Source organism: Eufriesea mexicana, unplaced genomic scaffold (genome assembly GCF_001483705.2).
Source record: "Eufriesea mexicana isolate 0111107269 unplaced genomic scaffold, ASM148370v2 scaffold5767, whole genome shotgun sequence".
In the NCBI taxonomy this organism is placed as follows: Eukaryota; Metazoa; Arthropoda; class Insecta; order Hymenoptera; family Apidae; genus Eufriesea; species Eufriesea mexicana.
In genome coordinates this window covers 302,266-323,155 of record NW_016913695.1, presented here as the reverse complement: position 1 = coordinate 323,155, position 20,890 = coordinate 302,266, and the positions used below count along the sequence as shown (strand labels likewise).

The 20,890-nt window shown below is 30.1% G+C and overlaps 3 protein-coding genes across 3 annotated transcripts; 1 reads left to right on the top strand and 2 right to left on the bottom strand.

Annotated features, from left to right (window-relative positions):
• Positions 1-1,453: 1,453 nt before the first annotated feature.
• LOC108552235 (zinc finger protein Xfin) lies at positions 1,454-4,919 on the bottom strand. The gene is made up of 9 exons (XM_017906672.1): positions 4,322-4,919; positions 3,777-4,240; positions 3,433-3,711; positions 3,141-3,336; positions 2,805-3,062; positions 2,478-2,717; positions 2,058-2,408; positions 1,793-1,974; positions 1,454-1,710 (listed from the first exon to the last, which is right to left on the bottom strand). The coding sequence occupies exons 1-9, from the start codon at positions 4,646-4,648 to the stop codon at positions 1,533-1,535; spliced, it is 2,475 nt and encodes an 824-aa protein (XP_017762161.1). The 5' UTR covers positions 4,649-4,919; the 3' UTR covers positions 1,454-1,532.
• Positions 4,920-7,529: 2,610 nt separating this feature from the next.
• On the bottom strand, positions 7,530-20,464 carry LOC108552234 (protein dopey-1 homolog). The gene is given in 26 exon segments (XM_017906671.1): positions 7,530-7,827; positions 9,778-9,889; positions 9,967-10,134; positions 10,468-10,479; positions 10,912-11,120; positions 11,122-11,282; positions 11,361-11,572; positions 11,647-11,818; positions 11,937-12,075; positions 12,153-12,524; positions 12,645-12,801; positions 12,898-13,034; positions 13,147-13,548; positions 13,653-13,863; positions 13,939-14,249; positions 14,316-14,741; positions 14,818-15,955; positions 16,032-16,294; positions 16,388-17,939; positions 18,012-18,284; positions 18,352-18,527; positions 18,604-18,793; positions 18,863-19,028; positions 19,118-19,395; positions 19,554-19,781; positions 20,339-20,464. Coding segments are annotated over 25 exon segments (7,497 nt in total). The 5' UTR covers positions 19,610-19,781; positions 20,339-20,464; the 3' UTR covers positions 7,530-7,623.
• LOC108552236 (uncharacterized) lies at positions 8,462-9,766 on the top strand. Its single transcript, XM_017906673.1, has 2 exons — positions 8,462-8,610; positions 9,092-9,766. The coding sequence occupies exons 1-2, from the start codon at positions 8,523-8,525 to the stop codon at positions 9,619-9,621; spliced, it is 618 nt and encodes a 205-aa protein (XP_017762162.1). The 5' UTR covers positions 8,462-8,522; the 3' UTR covers positions 9,622-9,766.
• Positions 20,465-20,890: the final 426 nt, after the last annotated feature.

Here is a 20,890-nt window from a genome sequence, read left to right as displayed (position 1 = left end):
TTTAATTACAATTTTATAAAACAAATAATTGGTGCTTTCTGTTTTGAATTTGTTAATAAAAAAAAATTATATCAAATTTTGAATTATTATATTTATATAGTTTAAATAATTTATATTATAATATTCTAGTTATTTTTATTAAACGAAATTTCTAAAATTATGTAATAGCGAATTCCAGTATCAATAACTATATTTTTACTACGTAATTCACGTAAAATTATTCCGGAAGCTGTAGTTATTTTTAAGATATGATGATATGCACGTATCTATGTCAATATACACGTATTTGGACAACAAATTATTATCAGATAAGTAGTAAAGCACACTCATAATCATTCGACGTACAGTAGTATATGATTAATGTTGTCAGACATTGGAAATGCTTACGAAATATAGTTACACTGTCTATTTTTCTATTTAGAAGAAATATAGTTTACAATACTTATTATATGTGTGAGAAACGTTTAAATGACTGTCAAAATTATAAAATACAATCCACAGTCTCAATTACTATTTCACATGCGTACATATACATATACACATACACACAATGAATCCGAAGCACAAACTGCGCTATCTATCGACGATGCCATGTACTCTCTTTATCATCTCCATTAGGTATATGTGTAAATTTGCATTTATAAACAATAATGTAATAAAGAACAACTAAATGATTAAAAAAAAATTATGTTTATTAAAATGAAATAGATTTCCTTTCTAAATATTGAAAAAGGTAAGTTGTTGAACTGTACACAGAAATGTTTTCTATAATAAAAGTTTATTTAATAAGCGTACAAAGCTTTCTCTTGGTAGTGATTTTATTGTAAATATTCTATATATAAAATAAAACAATAATAATAATTTACAGTAACGGTAAGTTTACTTGTTTGTTTTTATTTTCTAGGTTTATCCAAGTTTTAATTAATTATTAAAAAACAAGGAAAGAATAAAAAACATTTTTAAAACTTACAGAATTTCCTTATGAAAAAAGGAGGAATGTCTGTCAACGCTAACGAATGATATAAACGGATAACACTTTTATACAATTTCGGGAAACTATTGCTAATGAACAACATATACAATATTTAATACAATAACACGTCTCTTCGGCATTCATAAATCAACTTGACTAAAAATTCGTATAGCACTATGATAGAGTACTTAAACAGGCACGTTCAGTATAAGTACTAGCTCTACTCCAGTCTCCTATTAATAAATGATACTTACTCATTATTAAAAACTATATTTCATTCAACACAATCTATATTTATTTATGAATATATCGTATATATCTTTTTTCCGTTTTTTACGAAACAGAACTACAAAATTTTTATTTAAGGCCAATTATTTTGTTCAGGAACTAGTGTGCCGGATTATCAAATAATACAGCTTCAGCATAAAACCGATAACTGTTAATATATGTATATGTGTAAGTAATTATATATATCTTATATATATAAACAGATGTTACCCCATTTTCAAAGGCATTATTTTATGGTATAATAATCGTTTGGCATGTTAACTTGTACAATTCAATTCTCGTGCTCATCAGGATGATCAGTTTTAATATGATGCGTGAATGTATATTGTGTAGTAAATCGCTTTTTACAGTAAGGACATTGATATGGCATAAGAGGATGTGCAGATCTCAAATGTGCAACAGCTAATTCCCGTAAAACAAATGGAGATTGACATACCCCGCATCGATACCTAAGTAATTATAAATGTTACAAATATCAATATTTTATAAATACTTTTAATTCATTTATTTTTAATGTAAGTTTAATCTTACCCGCCAGTTGTCCTGATTAGGGTTCGTTTAACAGGAGGTGGTGTACTTTCTTCATTTATTTCTATTTTCGGTTCAATGGGAGGAATGGAGTATTCCAATGAAGTTTCAGGAATTAATTTAGGCATACTTTCTTCTTCTTCTCCTTCTTCTTCTGATTCTTGCTTTAAATCTTGTTTCCGCACCTATGTGGATAAGAGGGAAGCAAATTTTTAAATATATCAAATACCTGAAAATTAATAAAAATGGCTCAATAGCAGCTACTTACTGTTGTATGTGAACTTTCCATATGTACCCTCATATGAGAGTTTTTCGATTGAAAACTACTGAAAGATGCATTGCATTTGGAACATTTATACCTTTTGCTGTTGCTCAATGATGCAGATTTTTGTGAAGTCTTTGAAGAAACTCCTTTTTTACCGAGTACAGCTTCTGCTGTGCATTGATGCGTTAATAGAGATACTTCTTTGAAAAATATTTTATTGCACTTTGAACAATGATATGTTTTATCAACAATGTGCGTTTTCTGATGTGTTTTGTATGCATTTTTGTCTACGAATGATTTGTTACATACTGTGCATATGTACACTGATGCAGATTCATTTCGTTTATGAGATACCTATTATTACAATAAAAGAACGTTAAGAAGCTCACAAAAGAACATATTTCAAAATTAATAAATACATACCTCATGCCTAAATAATTGCCACTTTTCTTTAAAAGATTTTTTACATATATGACAAGTGAAATTTTTACAAGTGTAATTATCTGAATGTGTTTGTAAATGCGTTAACATTGTGGTGTGATCACTGAACCATTGTAAACATATACCACATCTTGCTACATTTTTAAATGCATTAGTATTTAATGGAACATTTCTTTTTGAAGGTGATTCTTCATGATTAGGAATATCTTCTCTTTCTATCATCTACAAGTTACAATGTGATACTTTTATTTTTACATTTTTATTACCTTTTTTTAAAAATAATATATAAATAAATAGATATAATTCAACCTCTGAGTATGTTCTAGTTCTTGCTGTGCGAGTTCTGGCTTCCCTCGCCTCTTTAGCTTCCCTCTCAGCATTTAGTGCTTCTTCTTGTTCAACGCTAGCCATCACAGGTGACATTGTTGGTTGCTGACTATGTTCACTCATCCTATGTGCTGCTAGACGTATAAAAAGTCCAAAAGATCTGCCGCATATATCACATTTGTGTCTTTTTGGTTCATGAGTACGCATGTGATTTGATAATGCACTTTGTTGTGTACAAATCTGTAAAAAAGAAATAAGATTGTAAGAAATATAATTTATAATAATGTTCTTTTATAAAACACATATAAAATTGTTTACTTTTCCACAAGTAGGACATGTAAGTGATTTAGTAGCTTCTGTAAAATGTTCCTTTTTCACTTCTTTTGAAGATTCCTCACTTTTGAGAATCTTTATTGATTGTTGATTTGTTAATTGTAGTGATTTCGTCGACGTGTAATTACTGACTTCGTGTAATTGAATATGATTTTGATAAGCTTCTGTACTTGGAAAAAATCTATGGGAGGACACATATATGATAAAAGTCAAAGGAATTATAAAAAATTAAAATTGTAATACCAAGAAACAACTAAAAACGAAATATGTACACAACCTATTGCATAAAGAGCACCATGTATTGGTCCCAATTTCATTTATCTGAGTTAAATGATCACGTAATCTGTGCTTCTTCAACATCTCCCAACTTACAAATTGTCTATCACACTGATCACAATCTAAAACGCTTCTATCAAAGTCTAATGTTACTTTCAAATGATTAGTAGCTTCATGTTTAGCCAAGTCTTCTACTAATCCAAAGTAAGCAGAACACTTTCTGCAGTTATACTTTCTTGGACAATGTAACTGCATATGTTTCATTAAACTTTCCCTTGTTCTGCAATAAATAATTACTGATCACAAAGTTATGGAAAAAATACACTGTACTTTGCAAAAACTTACTTGTAATAACTATTACAAGGAGCACACCACCATTTAGAAGATAGCTTTGTTTCTGAGTTCAAATCTTTTCTGTCACTCATTGTTAAACTACCCATTAGTACTTGTTCTAAAATACTTGTCCTCCTTTCTTCTTCTTTTACTTGTCCTCCTTGTCTTAAGTCGTTATTTTCATCTTTTAATGAACTTGCATTTTGTTCTACTATTACATCTGATTTATTACACAACTCATCTTGTATACTGTTTTTATGTGGTGGCTCATATATGTTAACACCTGCTTCTAATATTGGTTCAGTATTCATTTCTTTAATTTCTACTTCGCATGGTAATTCAGGTAATGATTCAATGGAACTGTTTTGATGCTCTTGACTAATATCTATTGGTATTGATGGACTTTCAACTGGCAGTGAAATTAGCAAAGGTACTAAAGGTGGCGGTGCTCTAGCTTTTTCTCTCCATAGTTGGGCCTAAAAATTATAATGTTATTTATCCAAAAAAAATATGCAAACAGTTACACAACATAAATTAATTTTAAAAATATTAGACACCTGACAGGGATCAGGGGAGTTTTTCATTGCTTCTAAATAAATCTGAACAGACTCAACATTTTTATAAGTTAATAGCTTCAAGTGCATGCTTTTATAAACACTCAAACAGTATTCTCTAAATTCATAAACGTCATCTAGCCTTGCAGCACAGAACTGACATATTTGCTTTGGCAGTGGATCGGTTTTGTATACTAAGACTGGCAGGCAAGCACGTAACTTTTGTGCCACTTTACGCTGTACACCTTCGTTACCGAAAATTGACAGCATTTCATTTTTCTCTTCTGAGCACAATCTACAAGCATTCTCCCACTTGTTAGGCACAGCCATTGTAAACAATGTAATAACGAACTGTTACTTTCTATAATTTATATTCTCTTCCTGTAGTCTTCGCAATGAAAAGATTACGCGATGATAATCACACTGCGTGTTTATTTTCCGTAGTTACGTTCACGTCAGATACGTGATCGCAAAATACGATCAGCTTCACGAATTAGGTTAGCCAACAGCCCATACCGAACGTAGAAGTCCAGTTACAAAATTGTGATTAAACAATGCATGCATCTTTTTCTTAGTCACGTTACACGTGCCACCCGGACACTTCAACGGGTGATTTTCGTTTTGCAAATTTCAAATTTTTCTTTTATCATTCTACTTTCACCTTGTGCTGTTTCGTCTGTTCGGAACTAGCCTTTCAAGTATAACGATTCAGGAGAACCGGTTTCTGCACGTAACCGCTTATGTGCATGGATATTGCTTAATACCGTCGTCTATCATATGCACCTTCCAACTATCTCCGGTTCTGTGACATTTTTCTTCCCTCGTTCGACATCACCGTGTCACTGTGTTTTGATAACTGATGCTCAAATAGCCATTCCTTGAAATTTTAAGCATTTTCGCTGCACATATTTCGTGGTTTTTTAGTGATTCTTTTTATTCTATCTACATGTATTGTGATGAATTTGATGCATTGTAGAATCTCAAGTAGTTGTAACAAAATTGTAAATAAAAATAGTAAATCGTTGATTTTATGAATGTGTTCAATTTTAATGGCGTTGCGAGGATCAATGATCGTATAATAAGAATCATATACAGGTAACGAGAAACGCGCTTGATTTAAATTTACAGTTATCATTTGTTCCTTTTTTGAATTTCATTTCAACGAAAATAACGTTCTTGACTGAGAAAGATCAAATAAGAAATTAATTAATAGTAATATTTTGTTGAACATTGATTTATTGTATAAATTTACATATTTTAACATAAACATATATGAATATTAATTATTTGTTCTTGCCAATACGTTTTACAATTTTTTGTTTTGTGTTTTGGATTATCGAATTTTTAATTTGTTTATTATCAAAAATATGAAATAAAAGGAAAAACAAGAAACACAACAAATATATTTTTTCTTATGAAAATGTACTACACAATAATTTAAAGAATTATTTGACTAATGTTGTTTTAAAATATTTACATGTAATAAAGCTTAATGAATTGTTCCATCAAGTAACTATAAACATTTCATGTAAAAGTAATATTATTAGATATCAATTTGATTATTCAATTACTTAAATAAAAATTTTTGTTTAAAGAAATGGATTAAGTACTTACAAAATATACTTCAATTTTCATACAATATATTAATTTTTTAATATTAAAATAATTATGTTAATATTTATAAATATTACGAAATTTAAAATATGAATATCTTTACTTCTACAATTACAATGAAATCTTCAATTGAAAAATTATTTTTTTCATTCTTATACATTGTATAAATAACGAATGAATATCATTTTAGTTATTAGATATTCACATCATGTATACATATTAAATAACTAAATAACATGTAAATACCTTTTAAAGGGAAATAACAAATGCCGTTGCATCGCACGACGAATGATTATAAAATTTCGTAATTTTCTCTTGTGTAGATACATTTTTGTTTGTTACTTAATTTTTTAATCATTAAATTAATTAGTAGCGTATAATATTTTGTGTATGTTTATTTACTTAATTTATTTCGCATCTAAATAGAAGTAAAATAGCATAAGAAGGCGGTGGTAATGCGATAGCAATTATATAGCAAATATATATGTATATACACATGCATACATGATAAAATCAAAATGGCAACAAACAAATATTTCACAAATTAATTGTTTTACAAATTGTTTAAGAACTTACATGTTTTTGAAATTTTTACATGTTCAAATACAGAAAAATAATTTTACAGCATGTTTTCTTGTTGATTTCTTTTTAATTACATACGAATAGATGAATCACATGTGTGAAGATTATAATTCTAATTGGATTGGTAAAATAAGTTTCTTCAAACTTAAGTGATATATTTAATATTTGAAATATTATTTGATAACTTTTTCAATAATCAATAAATTAATACTATCTTAAGAAAGACATAATAATAATATTCACACATATGATATATGTATAAACATATTCTCTGTTTTCATTTGTTCATATACATTAAATTTCTAAATATGATAATTAACATTTTCAAATATAATATATTTCCCAATCTTTGCACTTTAAATGTCACTGTAGCTTACTTACATGCATTTATTTAGTTCTTAAATTATAAAAAATAATAGAAAACTAAAAGTTTCTTAATATAAACAAATCAATAACATGATGTGTTTAAACACATCTACAATTAACTACAGAAAATTGTATTTTATACTATTTCACAGTTTTCATGAATTGTTATGTAAATTTAAAGAAAATAAGAAACATTGACTTATTTGTATATATTTTATCACTGAAATTCCTACCATCCTTCAAAATTCCATTAATATTAGAAAAGAAGGATATACGTGACAAACAAAGAACAAGCAACTTTGAAACAGTTGAAGAAACAACGTTTGGATAAAATGTTATGTTACACTGTACATATTTTTCTACAGATATTAATATTCAGCTAGGCACCTGCCTGGCATACTGTATCATTTGATAACTATTCACAACCGAATGAGGAGACAAGTTAGAAGCTTAGCTAATAAAAATCAAATATTCATTCGAATATCGCTATATAATACATTTTCTACATTACTTAATTCATGATGTACAAGTTTAATGATAGAACTGTATAGAATTGAATTAATGGAGTTGAATTACTCTTTTCAATAGAATTCAATTAGGTTCTTGTAGTTTATTGTATATGGATTAACGTTCACTTTAGTGCATTAAAAAGATATCAAAGAATAAAGATGTTTAGATGCCTCTTTCATCTTTCCCCTTTTAAAAAAGTGTCTTGCTACATTGTTTCAATGTGTATATTTCTACTATCTTGCAGCTGGCATCTTTTCAAGAAAATCTTGCTCGATCACTGTCTCCAATTGTGTAATATTCAACGGTGCCTGTGTGTCACTCGATCTGCGGCTCAATGTTGTAAAAAAATAATGCAGATCTTGTAATGAACGAATATTATTCGACGTTAGAAGAAGTTCACCGGGTATAGCTTTTAAAGCGTTTGTTTCTTGTTTATACTAGAACAAAACAAATATTACGTGATATAAAATTGAGATAAATCTTTAAACAGTACAAAAAACACTTATTCAGTATTCCATTTTATTATTTATAAATGAAAAGTAATTCTTTTCTAAATTATTTTTTTGGTTTATAAAAACGAACAGAAAGGTCTTCAAATATAATTTGGAATAAAACTTTATTAAATGTTCATAAAATCCTTAAACAAATTTTTATAATATAAATGTAGTTTATATTATACTCTGAAACGTAATTTAAGCACTAAACTATTGAAATGAAAAGTGATTGGCATAGATACAAAAGTAAAGTACACATATATCATTTGTATGTTACCAAAATAAGTATTTCATCAGAACTGATGAAAGCAGTCCAAAGTAGTATATGTGTTCTATTTAGTCAAATTAAGAGATTATTAAATTATTGAGATCAAAGAAATAATAAAATAACAAAAAATATTAACAATAAACAAAAACAGTTCCACAAATGATCATGTGAAACAATTTTCTTTTTAATACAAGTTGGAAAAACATAAAGCATTAAATATTTAAAGTAAATATACAATATTTTCTTTAGTAATAGTTAAATGAGAATTATAAGTAGAAGAAATATGTGAGTGAAGTTACATACAGTGTTAATTGAGTACATTTGTATTAAAAGACTGTACAGTTTGCTGTCAATCAGTTTCAAAGTGGCCATGGCAGTGACTGGACTAAGAACAATTACTTATTTCATTTTTTGTCTTGTGGTAGTGATAAACGCCCGTAAGTGTTATACACAATCACGTAAGTGTTTTTTAAATGTTTAAAATTTATAAATATACAGTTCATAACAATAAAAAAATAGGGTAAAAAATTCCACTTAATTGTAGATGATGAATATCTTTAATTGAATATTTGTTGTAATAATATTCAAAATATTTAAGAGAGCTTTATGTAAAAATCTTTTACTTATATTTTTGCAGTTTATATATATTATTACAAGTTAGGATTAATTTTTTAATTTAATACTTTGTTTAAACCATAAATATTCGCTTTTTATATAAAGATATCAAAAATGTTTTAGTTTATTATTTATTTTGAATTACATAAATGAACATCATAATTAACCACAGAAAAATAAATCTATGGTTAATAGTTCATTATAATTTCTCCGCTTTCAATAGACTCCATTTAAGTTAATTGGCTGTAATTAATAGAAATTAAATGATATAAATCATACAGTAAGCTTACTTATAATACATTATAATTGCTTTGTATTTTGTAGAATATACAGATGATTCTGATTACAAAGATTTAGAATTTTATGAAGATATACCTGTTAATTATATTGAAAATTTTGATAAAGACCATCTGGATATGGTTCAGGATGATTTCTATATTTTGAGTAATTTCGAAGATGCGAATATACAAAATAACGTTTACTCGCATAAAAATGATCTTCAAATTCCGTTTGAAAATAATGACGATTCCTTAAAAAAAAAATCATCAGTTCCACAATTAGAATGGTATAAACCTGACAAGGTGTACCGGTACACAAAACATCGAATTCCTGGATATGATTATGAAGAACTTGACTATATGATCACTAAACATTTTCAACAATGCGATGAAAGATCTGTTTGGACTCATTGTCTTTGTCAATTTACATGTTCAGAACCAGATATGGTAGATTGTTATACGCCATGTAAAAGTGGATGTGAATGTAAAGAGGAATATGTATTTGATGAAAAAACGCAACAATGTCTGTTACCAGAACAATGTTTTCTAAAAGAAGACAATTTTTATATCACATAACTTGTATAAGTTAACACACATCAAAAGTGCAATGTTTTTATTGTACTTCAACACTGATGACGCTTTGTAGCACAACAGGATACTAAATTTATATTAATTTGAATAAAATAATGGAAAGGTTTGTAAAATCGAATATAAAGTGTTTTTTAAACATACCTTGCTATCCATCAATTTTGCTATTCTTGTAATGTGTGGTACAAAATCAGAAGATAAATTATTGTTATCCATGGAACCTGCTGCTGAATCCCCTACAAATGCCCATCTATACCTACAAAAATTCTCAATTTCATGTAATTTCCTTTATGAGAATTATTGATTGTATGTATTGTTTAAATTTTTACTTACATTTGAAATTGAGGAAGTCTGTGTGCAGGTAAAAGCAATGCTAGATCTAATAATTTAGCAGCTGCAAGTTGTAATTGCAACCAGTGAGGATGGCCATGTGCCTGGAGTCCATTGCTAGCATTTACAGCCCAAGATGAATCCAAAGCTGAGAGTAGTTTTATATGTGAACTATGCAGAAATAGAAAATATAGTATCTTTACAAAGAAGATAATTTAGTTAAAATATTTTACAATCTATATTTTTATTTGTTCTAGCATATTGCAATCAAAAGCAGAAAAACAAAACAAACACAAATCCCATGAATTATCCATTTTGTAACTACTATCTCCCAATGCTACAAAATTTTTCTTGAAGAAATGTAATATTACCTTATAATGATTTCATAAAATTTAATAATATTACATTTTTTCCGTTCGGAACGCAGTATCTAAGAATTAAATACTTTTGGAAATTTACATTTTGTTTCGTATACGTTAATATGCAAGAAGCATTCAAAATTACCTGCCATGTCGACTGATGTCCCAACACCAATCAATTTACGGAGGCATCATAAATTCCACCAAATCACGGATACCGAAACAAAGTCAAAAACAATATGACATTAGAGGCATTATTAATGTTAGTAAGGAGAAGATACAAACAGTTCAATTAGGACACAGTATTAAATACACTTAATGAAAAATTATTAAGCTATGTAAATACTACATTAAATTCAAAATCGCATTTTAATTTATTTTAGAAAGAAAACAATATGATTGCAAAATCGAATAAATAATAATTGATAACGTCTGTATTGATATAATGAATCCTAAATAAAATATTATAAATATAATTTTTTTTTTCATAATTCTCAAACAAAGACCAATGAAATATCATGCATTTAAAGCACCAAAATCCCCAAAGCAGAATAATTCCAATAATAAAAAGAACGAAATATTTATTTACCTAAATTCCTCGCTATCTGTGTTTAGTTCTTGTTCAATGTACAAGAAAACTTGAACAAGTTCACTAACTATTACCGGCCATAAGGAAGTTGCATGTTGTGGAGACATTCTAAGAAGTAACACCCGAAAACAAAGAAAAACTTGAGCTTGAATAGATGGAATCTATTGTATAAAAATTATGTTTTTACAGCATTTACTAATATTCTAGAAATAATTTACCTTGGATCTCAGGCATGTATTTATGATATTGATCCATTTCGCTGCAAAGTATTACGTACGCTAATCTTTTTAATAGCTGCGCTTTCTGCTCGTATTCTTGCTCCTTTGAAGAAAATATACTAATACTGCTACTCTGAGCCATAGAAACGCGATCTACAATAAAATAAATGTATTATAAATAAATTCATTTATAATTCATTTACCTGTTATTCTACACAAAAGGATAACTACTCATTAAATCTCGAAATGTTGTATTGTCATGTGTCATTAAATTATCTATGATAGTCCGCCAATATGGCAAACACGCTGGTGTCATTTGGAAGAAGGCGGAATCTAATAAAAGATCCAACACATCTTTGCGCCATGCTTTTCTTGTATATTGATAGCCTGATAAGGAACTCAGTAATTGGGAACAAGCTGTAAACGAAGCAATATTCTTTGTCCTAAAAGTTTAGTAATTAGTAAAACACAATACTAGGACGAGATTAATCGTAAGTTAGATAAGACGGGATCTTACGAGTGATTTTTAAGATATGGCGTAACATTATACATGAGATTAGTTAACAGTGTCACTACACGTTCTTTTTCTTGAGAACCGTAACTAACGTCCAATAAAGGTGCTACTATTTCTGCTAGTACTGCTTGAGCTTGAATACTATATGCTGCATTAGGCGGCGTACCGGGTGTTACTGTAAAGAAACTTGTTGTTAACTCATAGGTTGTATCAGCATTATAATGCTAAGGCATATTGCTTTAATAAAGGAATAGAAAACAAAAATTTTTCTAAAACAAAAGTACATTACGCACCAGCACCAGTTTTGCCTTCTTTACCTTCCGAGGATCCTTCGGCAACCTCAAACGCATCTTCCCTTACTGCTAAGTTTCTTCTTAGCCAGGTTGTTTGCTCTAGACATGCCCCAGCTATTTGTGAACATGATTCAACCAACTAAAATATTTTTAAATCGAATATATTCATAGAAATAAAAGTGTACCAATTAAAGGGATACATAAAAAAGAAAGTACCTTTGCTGACACATCTTGTAGATCTCTAATATCTTTTTTCTCTTGCATAGGAGGACATTTTTGTACATATTCGTTTAAGATTGCCAATAAAAGAAATTGGGCGGGCGCCGTTAAAGATAGGCCGTCTTTGAGTAAACCAAGCAAAGATGCCCAAGATTCAATAAGAGATTGAGATGTGTTACTTTGCATGTATACGTAAAGTAATTCCAATACAGAAACTTCTAACGAAAAATCTTGCTTCACACCGTGAATCGAAGGTGGATTCTTCACGACTTGATGAACAGTTTGAACCAAAGTATCGATAGGCATCACACGAATCGCGCTTACTAAATCAACCATAACTTGTTGATTTGAACAAGCTTCTGGAAGCACCTAATTAAATAAAAAACATACATAATATATATTATTGTATATGATATAAACAGACACATACATATACACATGTATGGCACGTGTATATATAAGTTCTTAAAAACCTGATAATATAGTTACCTTTTTGGTATTACCAGAAGGTTGTCGTCTCTCGTGCCACGCAACAGCAATGGCTGCCAGAAAATTTACACCATGATGAAAAGATATGGGAGATAAAAGTTCTAAAAGTTGATGCTTGACTATTCTTGGACTACCTACTACACAACTGGCCTGATCACTAAATTTTAATTTTAAAAATTCATTAGTATAATATACATTTTTTTTAGCAAGAAAAAAAAACAAAAAAAAAAAAAAAATTGAAAATAAGACAAACTTGTCCTTAGTTGCTAACACTGCTTGCCAAAGGGTGGAAAGAGATGCAATTATTCTTGGTAGGTGACTTAAAGCAGTTCGTCGAGCATGTTGTTGCAACTCACTGGCGACATTTTTATCTTTTGTCATAGTAAGATCCTACAAAAGGAAAAAAGAAAGAAAGAAAGAAAAGAAACTTATAAAAAAGGTCAAAATATAAATGCCTTTTTATCCAACTACTTAAAAAACAGATATAACTTAATAAACTTACCGGTGAAAGTGGACTTGGCATAAATACATGAATAAGATTATTGAATATCTGGCCTGGATTTGCTCCAGGGATTCCAGTCTGAATTGTGCCACTTAGAGGCTGATTAAATGAGAAACCGATTTGTTGTGATGTATCCAGTAAACAATAGTGAAGTAAGAATGTTAAAGCTTCTAGGTGCGTGACTGTATAATCCGCAGGAAGACAACACTCGACTGCACTTATATCTTGTAATTTTGTCGCCGTTGTTGTTTCTTCATTGATGTAATATGACGCTAAATGTTCAATGTTGCAACACAGTTGATGGATAACTGTCGTTACTATGGACGTTAACGAGGATCCCATGAATGGAAGACTCGACGTAACGAGAGTTGTCCAGTGTTGATGTAAATGTCTCATGTGATCCTTTAAAAATACATTAATTTAAACCTATTGAATTAATTCATTCATTTTTTAATTGCAAAGTGATGACATTTATTAAAATAATTAAATTCAAAATTAGCATTTACCAATTGTAAAGCACTGAGTATGCTAGCAGGAAACATTGGTTGTTGTGGAATTGGTGCACCAGATACATACTTTAAGCTATTTCCCATAATGTTAGGAACAGTCTTTGTTGGAGTAGTTTGTGTAGGTGGTGTTGGTGTAGTTGATGGACATATTTCTTCACCTTTTTGATTACCACATTGATGTTCCAACATGATTAAAGCTAATAATAGTCTTGAATAACAAAAATATCCATTACTGTCTCATAAAATGTATAACTCTATATTGCTTTATTGTATAGATATTCACCTTAATAGTTGTATTTGAAAAGCCTCTGTATGATCGCTTGCTCTGTATTTGCATTTATTCATATCATTCTCTGTGATTGGATCATTAAACAAAATGATTTCTTCTGTAAATGTAAATACTTCTTCATTTTCTTTATGAGCATTTTTCATATTCATAACACTAGATACAAGACAATGTAATGCGACTTTCTGTACTTTACACTTAGTAAGTAGATCAATTATATAACAACTAAAACCTTTTCCTGAATCACGAACAATAGGAATTAATTCAGAGAATATAAGCGTTAATAGTTCTGCGCTTGCAAGTTGGACCTAATCATAAAAAATGTTGTATGAATATTTAAATAACTATGAATAAAATATTATGAATACAATTACCTGCCGATTTCCCGAAATTTCTTCGTGTGTGAGTCTCATCTGTCCTAAATTAGGATAGTAACTTCTAGCAAAATAAAGGCACACGCTAATTAAGACTTCTAAATACATGCTACTTCTGTAAGCTGCTATAAACTCTGTATTTGCTATGTCTCCATGAAAATTTCTTCCAAATACACTCTTTCGGTGTCTAGCTAATAAGTTTAACAACGTTGTATTTTTTGTTGTGCTGGTTATACTGGTCGTTGCAGCGCAACATAAAAACATTCTAGTGTTGGTTAACAGCTCGTTACGAAGTGTACGCAGTGCGTAAAGCGTTCTAGTTGAATCGTAGACTCCGCAGTAAAGCAACATATGTGAATGAAGATTGTGCACACCAATACCAAAATTGCGACCTGTCTTTGAGTTTTGATACGTGGTTTCATCAGTCTGTACGTAAATTATCAGATTAATACAAAATTAGTACAAGATTCAAGTTAGTACAATATAAAAATATCTCACTTACACTTTTGGATGATTCAAGAACGTCGTAAGCTTGCATTATTTTATCAAGTACCTCATTTAAGATTTCTTCAACTATACTATTCCCACTAGAATTACTGAAGTATTCTTCAGCAGTTGTACTAACATCCAGCTCTGCTTCTTCATCATCCATTGTCCAACTAGGTACTTCGACGCTTGCTTCAAAACTTCCAACATCGTGAGCATCATAATTCGTCACGAATTCATTTGTACTATGATATTTACCCTTAATGATAGTCCCTGCAACTTCTCTAGAACTGCCTGGCATTATAATTGATTCCTTCTTTTGTTTCGATTGTTTATTAGAGATTTCAGGACTGCTGGAATCAAAGCTATTAGTAATGGAATCCAAGGATGAGCCAACTTCTCCATTCAATTTCTTAAACCCATTCTTTTCTTTTGTTTTTAAGCTGGAATTCGCCGAATCGTAAAGGCTTTCATCTAAGCTGGCGGTTGAACCTTTATCAAAATCAATTTTTTTGAATCTTGTGGCATTTTTTAACAACTCTGTTGTTAAGTTTGTCTTCTTTGCACTAGATAACAAGTCATCTTCCGCCATTGAGTCATTAGAATTCTCGTTGCAATTGAGGGACAAAGGATTTACAAAAACGGAGATTTTTCTGTTACCAGATATACTGGGAGGTACTTCAAGCTCTTTCATGAATTGATTTTTTTCAGTTACGTACTGATTACAATTGTCACCGGCGGCTAACGTTGTCACAGCGAATATTCTTTTCACTTTTACCGGATTAATTGCTTTTTTCTTTTTTTTACCTTTTCGCCATTTTTTATCTTCATCCACGCTATCACTAACGTGATATATCACGTTTCCATCTACGGAACTGATTGCATAAATTTTTGCTGCACCTTCTGTATCATCTTGTATCTCAGATTTTTCTTCAATAGAATCATTTTTCGTTAGAACAGTGTTGCTATGTTGTATACTGACATGAAGTACACTCATACGACAGGTAGATGGATCCAAGAGTATTATTAATAACGGATCAACTATCCGTGAAATATCACCCCGCATTAAAGAATGTAAAAGCCATGATTGAGCGTGAAGCTTTAGAGGAGAGTTATCTGCGAGTTGTAGATTATCCAGTATTTTTAACAATGACCTGCAGAATAACTTGTGTTAATAACAAGTACCACAAAGATTTATTATAAAATGTACTAAAAATTTATATCGCGTACTGATCGAATGATTTCATACAGCCTCGCAATCTAGGATTTGTTTCAATTTCTCGTCCTAGGTGCCATAATGTGGCAAATCTATTAAATGCCTCTATTCTTTTTTCTATATTTTCTGATGTAAGTGCTACTCCTATTACATCCTCCACAGCGTCACAAGAGTTGTATAGTGCATGATGTAACTCGTGCAATAGTTCAACACATCGCATCCTGTATTTATGAGCAGGCAATTCACCAAGATGATGCCATAGGGAATGCGCCAGTACCTTTAAAAGATATACTTGTTTTAGGTCTCAAACATTTATTTTAGATCTATGGAGAGATAAAAAAAGATATTTCACAAAAAAGTACACGAATACCTGAAATACATTAGTATATTGCATCAAGTAAGTTATATGCCATTGTTTCAATAATGGTACCATAATTACAGCTGTAACTCCCTCCCCACTTTTTGGATGTATTTCAATGTCATTATGAGCTTTTAGTAAGGCTACTAAATCCAACAATGTAGCAATACTAGTTAACTGAAGAGCAGGCTGCTTTCCTAACCAGCAAGTACAAACTACTAAAACTTTCAACCATTCTGGAAGAACAACATTTCCTTTTGGTTCTTCTTCTACATACAGACCATCACCCGGAAGAAAATATTTAGGAAATGTAGATAACTCAACAAACAAACTCGAGGCAATTTTTACGGCTTCATCCCATTCTGTTTGTGAAATAGAATCAATGTGCAAATGAAGAATATCCAACTGTTTAGTATTTTCTGTTACAGAAATGTCTTGGCTAAAAAAGCCAGAATCTTCCATATTTAATCTAGAATTTAATAAAAGTTCCAAATATCGCATTCTTTCATCAAAACTTTCCCTTGGACACGGTATAATCAAATTATCAAACATGTTCTGAACTGTTCTTTGTTTACTCAATACTCTATTACTAACTAATTTCACATAAAATGTTTCATACTGTCTTAGGCATTTTTCTAACATAGAATGTTGTGCTTGAAACGCAGGAGACGGCCCTCTACCCAAAGATCCTGTGGATCCCATAGGGCTATTTTTACTTGATTGTTTCAATGTAGTCAACTGATCCTTAGATGGAGAGTTAATAGTATTTATTTCTATGTACCCAGTTTTTATATCATCCATGCTTTTATTTCGCGGTAAACCCTTGGATTCATGATTTACTACAGCTGAAATACTAGTACTTGGTTCTGGTAAAGATTCGCTTAATTTTGAGGTACTTTTGCTGGATTTCTTTTTCGACTTCTTGTCAGATCGCTTGGTGGCACCTCCCGAGTTTGCTCTCCTTCTAGGACTGGGACTTTTCTCAGAAAACGAACCACTAGTTGTATCTGGTTTATTTAATTTACTATCCGATTGACTTTTTTCCAAAGGAATCGCAGTTAAGGAATTGTCATTGATTGTTGTAGTAGTAATCGTGGTTGTATCTAATTTTGTTTCTAATTCATTCTTGTCTGTATGATTAGAAACTACCGTTGGTTGTACTTTCGTTAAAATTTTCACACACAATCGAAGACTTCTTGAAATCTCCATAGGAGACAAAAAATCAATATGGTATAAAAGTTTACTAATGATCTCAAAGAACAAGCCGGGTAAATGCTCGGAAGGAGTGTCTATAAATGCATCTAATGACACCGTTTCGAGCAGGAATTCAGTCAGTATACATACTTCTATGAAATTTGGTATTCCACTACCTACAGACCTCACGACAATATCTTCCATTTCTTGCTTACTTTCTGCTCTGGCTTGACAAGCCTTATCGAATAAGTGACCACAATGTATCCAAACATAAGATGGTTCCAATGTTGAAAATAACAAGTTTGCTGATTTTACCACTTCGTTTGTTTTTGGTACTCTATTTGATTGCCCACAGGCATTATAAAAAGTTCTGTAATTAAAAAATTAATATTTTTATGTTATTGGTAATTTTTTTGTATTAATTTTTAAGGTATTACTTTACCTAAAAACTTCAAATAAAATATCATCTAATATTACTGGACCAATATCTGCCTTTTCTAATAAGGAAACCAATATTCTATATGGTTTTAAATCTTGTGGACTTTCCTCGCAAACAGTTTTCAATAATGACTTTATTGCTTCAATTAACATTTCTTTCGAGTACATATCAAAATAAGTTGGTGTATTTTCTGTATTTTCTGAAACTGTAGTATCTACTTTTCTTTTTAAAATAGATGTGCTTACTTCAGTACCCAAAAGCCAAGCAAATAATCGCCTATGAAATACATATAAATCACGTTTAAAAAATATTACATTTCTTATTTCTTATTTTTTTATTTTACCTATTCAAACTCATGTCTCTCCTTAATATGGTAACAAGAGCAGCTGTGACTAGCGATACCATATGTTCATGTGTTAATTGACTATTATGTACAGGAAAACCGACTAACAGTAAATCCAAAGCACTTCTTTGTACTAACACAGAATTGTCTTGTACTCCAGCACAAAGAGCAGTAACCTAATTTATAAATTTAGCAATTGATGATTAAAATAAAAACGATATTTTGTTTAACATAATAATTTTTATATTATACCATAATATTAGCATCTGTGCCCATGATGTACTTTTGTTCTTCCATTGGCAGTTTCTTGTTGAAATGTGCTAATACGAAAGATATAGCAGGTAATCGAATTCCAGAATTTGAAGCTAAACAATCCCATAGACAGGCATAGAAATGTTCTGGACCTACTCCTTCACACACTTTCTCAAGTAAGGAATTTGTTCTAAAAAACAGATATATAATATTTATTAATATTTCGGTTTTATTTTAATTGTAGTTTTATTATTAATACCTATCAAAGTGGTCAGAACCATCTTCTAAACCAAGTAAAACACCACTTAAGAATCCACTCAACCCAGGCCTTAATCTCTCTCCAAGAGGTACAAAATGAGTTTCATATACGGTCAACAAAGATGGTCTTACATTCATAGCAGCATGACCCAACAATGGAAATAAACCTATATTAAAAATTTAAATAAATGAATACATATAATTACATGATTCTTCTATAAAAATTATTTTGTTTTATAATACTAATTGTTCTTACCAGCACTATATATGAATAATTCATGACTCAGTCTATTAGTGCCCATACACTTGAAAATAATGTCATAGGTTTCTAGAGCTTTTAAATGAACACCAGATGGCAAAGCTGGATGCATACATTGTGCTAATCTTTTAGATATCTTAATTCTCCTAGGAATAACTGGAAATTTCATATGACTTAACAAAACTTTGTTTAATTTTCCAAGTGCAGAAATTAAGTCTGCCCATTCGCTAGTATATTCAAAGCTCTTCAATGCTTTATCAACAGCAGACACATAACTATATAAAAAACAATGTTTCTTAATTCACAAAAAATAAAAATTTTAAATAATTAAAATGAAAATTAAAATAATTAAAAGTTGCTACTTCTTTTATTATATAAATTTATATTGTAGAATAGAATGTAAATAAACATTTAAGTAGAAAACATTACTTACACTCTATATTTAGAGTCTTTCATAAGTTCAAATTCTTCCAAGGCTATAGAACCCATTTTTGCAATGTTCTCTTGTAATTTACAATAAAAATAGACGACTACCTGTCACACTTTATCCTTCTTACATTATCCCAGTACTGATTGCTATCACAAATGATTCATAGAAAGAAACTCAAGAATGCTCTTATCACATAGGACATTGTATTTAGATAAGAGCGTATTCTTATGTCTGAAAGAGAAATTTAATAACCTCTTATAAATATATTGATCGCAATCTATTAGTCCCGCATTTTTTTCTTGTATATAACAAATTTCTTTTACGGTTGTGTTATCACGGATAAAAATAAATCATAGCATACGGATATCGAGTAATTCAACGATTTTGCGGCGTTAAAGACAGTTTGCTTTATCTGTATTGTCCGGAGCAACCGTACCATACCATATGATTGACAGTGTTTTGATGAAAAAAATATAAAACGATATTTTCTTCTTATAATTTCGAGAAAAAAATATATTAACAATCAAGATAATAGCAAAAAAGTGTAAAAAAGATTATAATCAGAATAGCACAACGTTATTTTTTTTTTTGTGTTTATACGCTAACGGTTACCCGTATCGATGATTCTATTCGTTCTATATACGAATCAGTTATAAATATTTCTAGGGTATGCTTATGAATGTTTCACGAACGCTCTTCATGGGCATTGTTTAACATAAGCTTGAATAAAATAAATTTCAAAAATCAACCATCATTATCCATCGTTTCACATAAATTGGACAGCTCACCTTCTAATGTTGACATTTCGAATTTGCATATGCTGTTAAGGATGAAGATAAGAAGCATCGAATAACGGCGCGTATTTCTCGATCATGAATGCGATCATTGAGAAATAATATTGAAGAAAATGAAGTTAATCGTAGAATTGCACGATAATCCTGAAAATGGATCACCGTAATTTCTGCTTTTTCGAAACGCTACCGTTAAACAAGTTCTCTCATGATTTCGTACACGTATGACACGGACTATGTGAAGTTAGTTGCAATTGACAAAGCATAGATTTCAAGCTACGTCACGATGTAATTTGTGTTGTTTCGTTGGTATGACTACGTAGACAAATAAAAGTATAATATACCTGACGTAATTTAAAAATGGGTTTATGTTCGTTAGTTTCTAACTGATATTATCATAAATATAAATTTAGTTTCCATGATAATTTTTAAGAATTTTTGTGGTTGGTTATTTGTACATTTATCAACATATTTTTATCCGTTTTATTCTGCGTAACTCCACTTACTGATAAAACTATCCTTTTCATTCGAATAAAATATTTCGTTTAA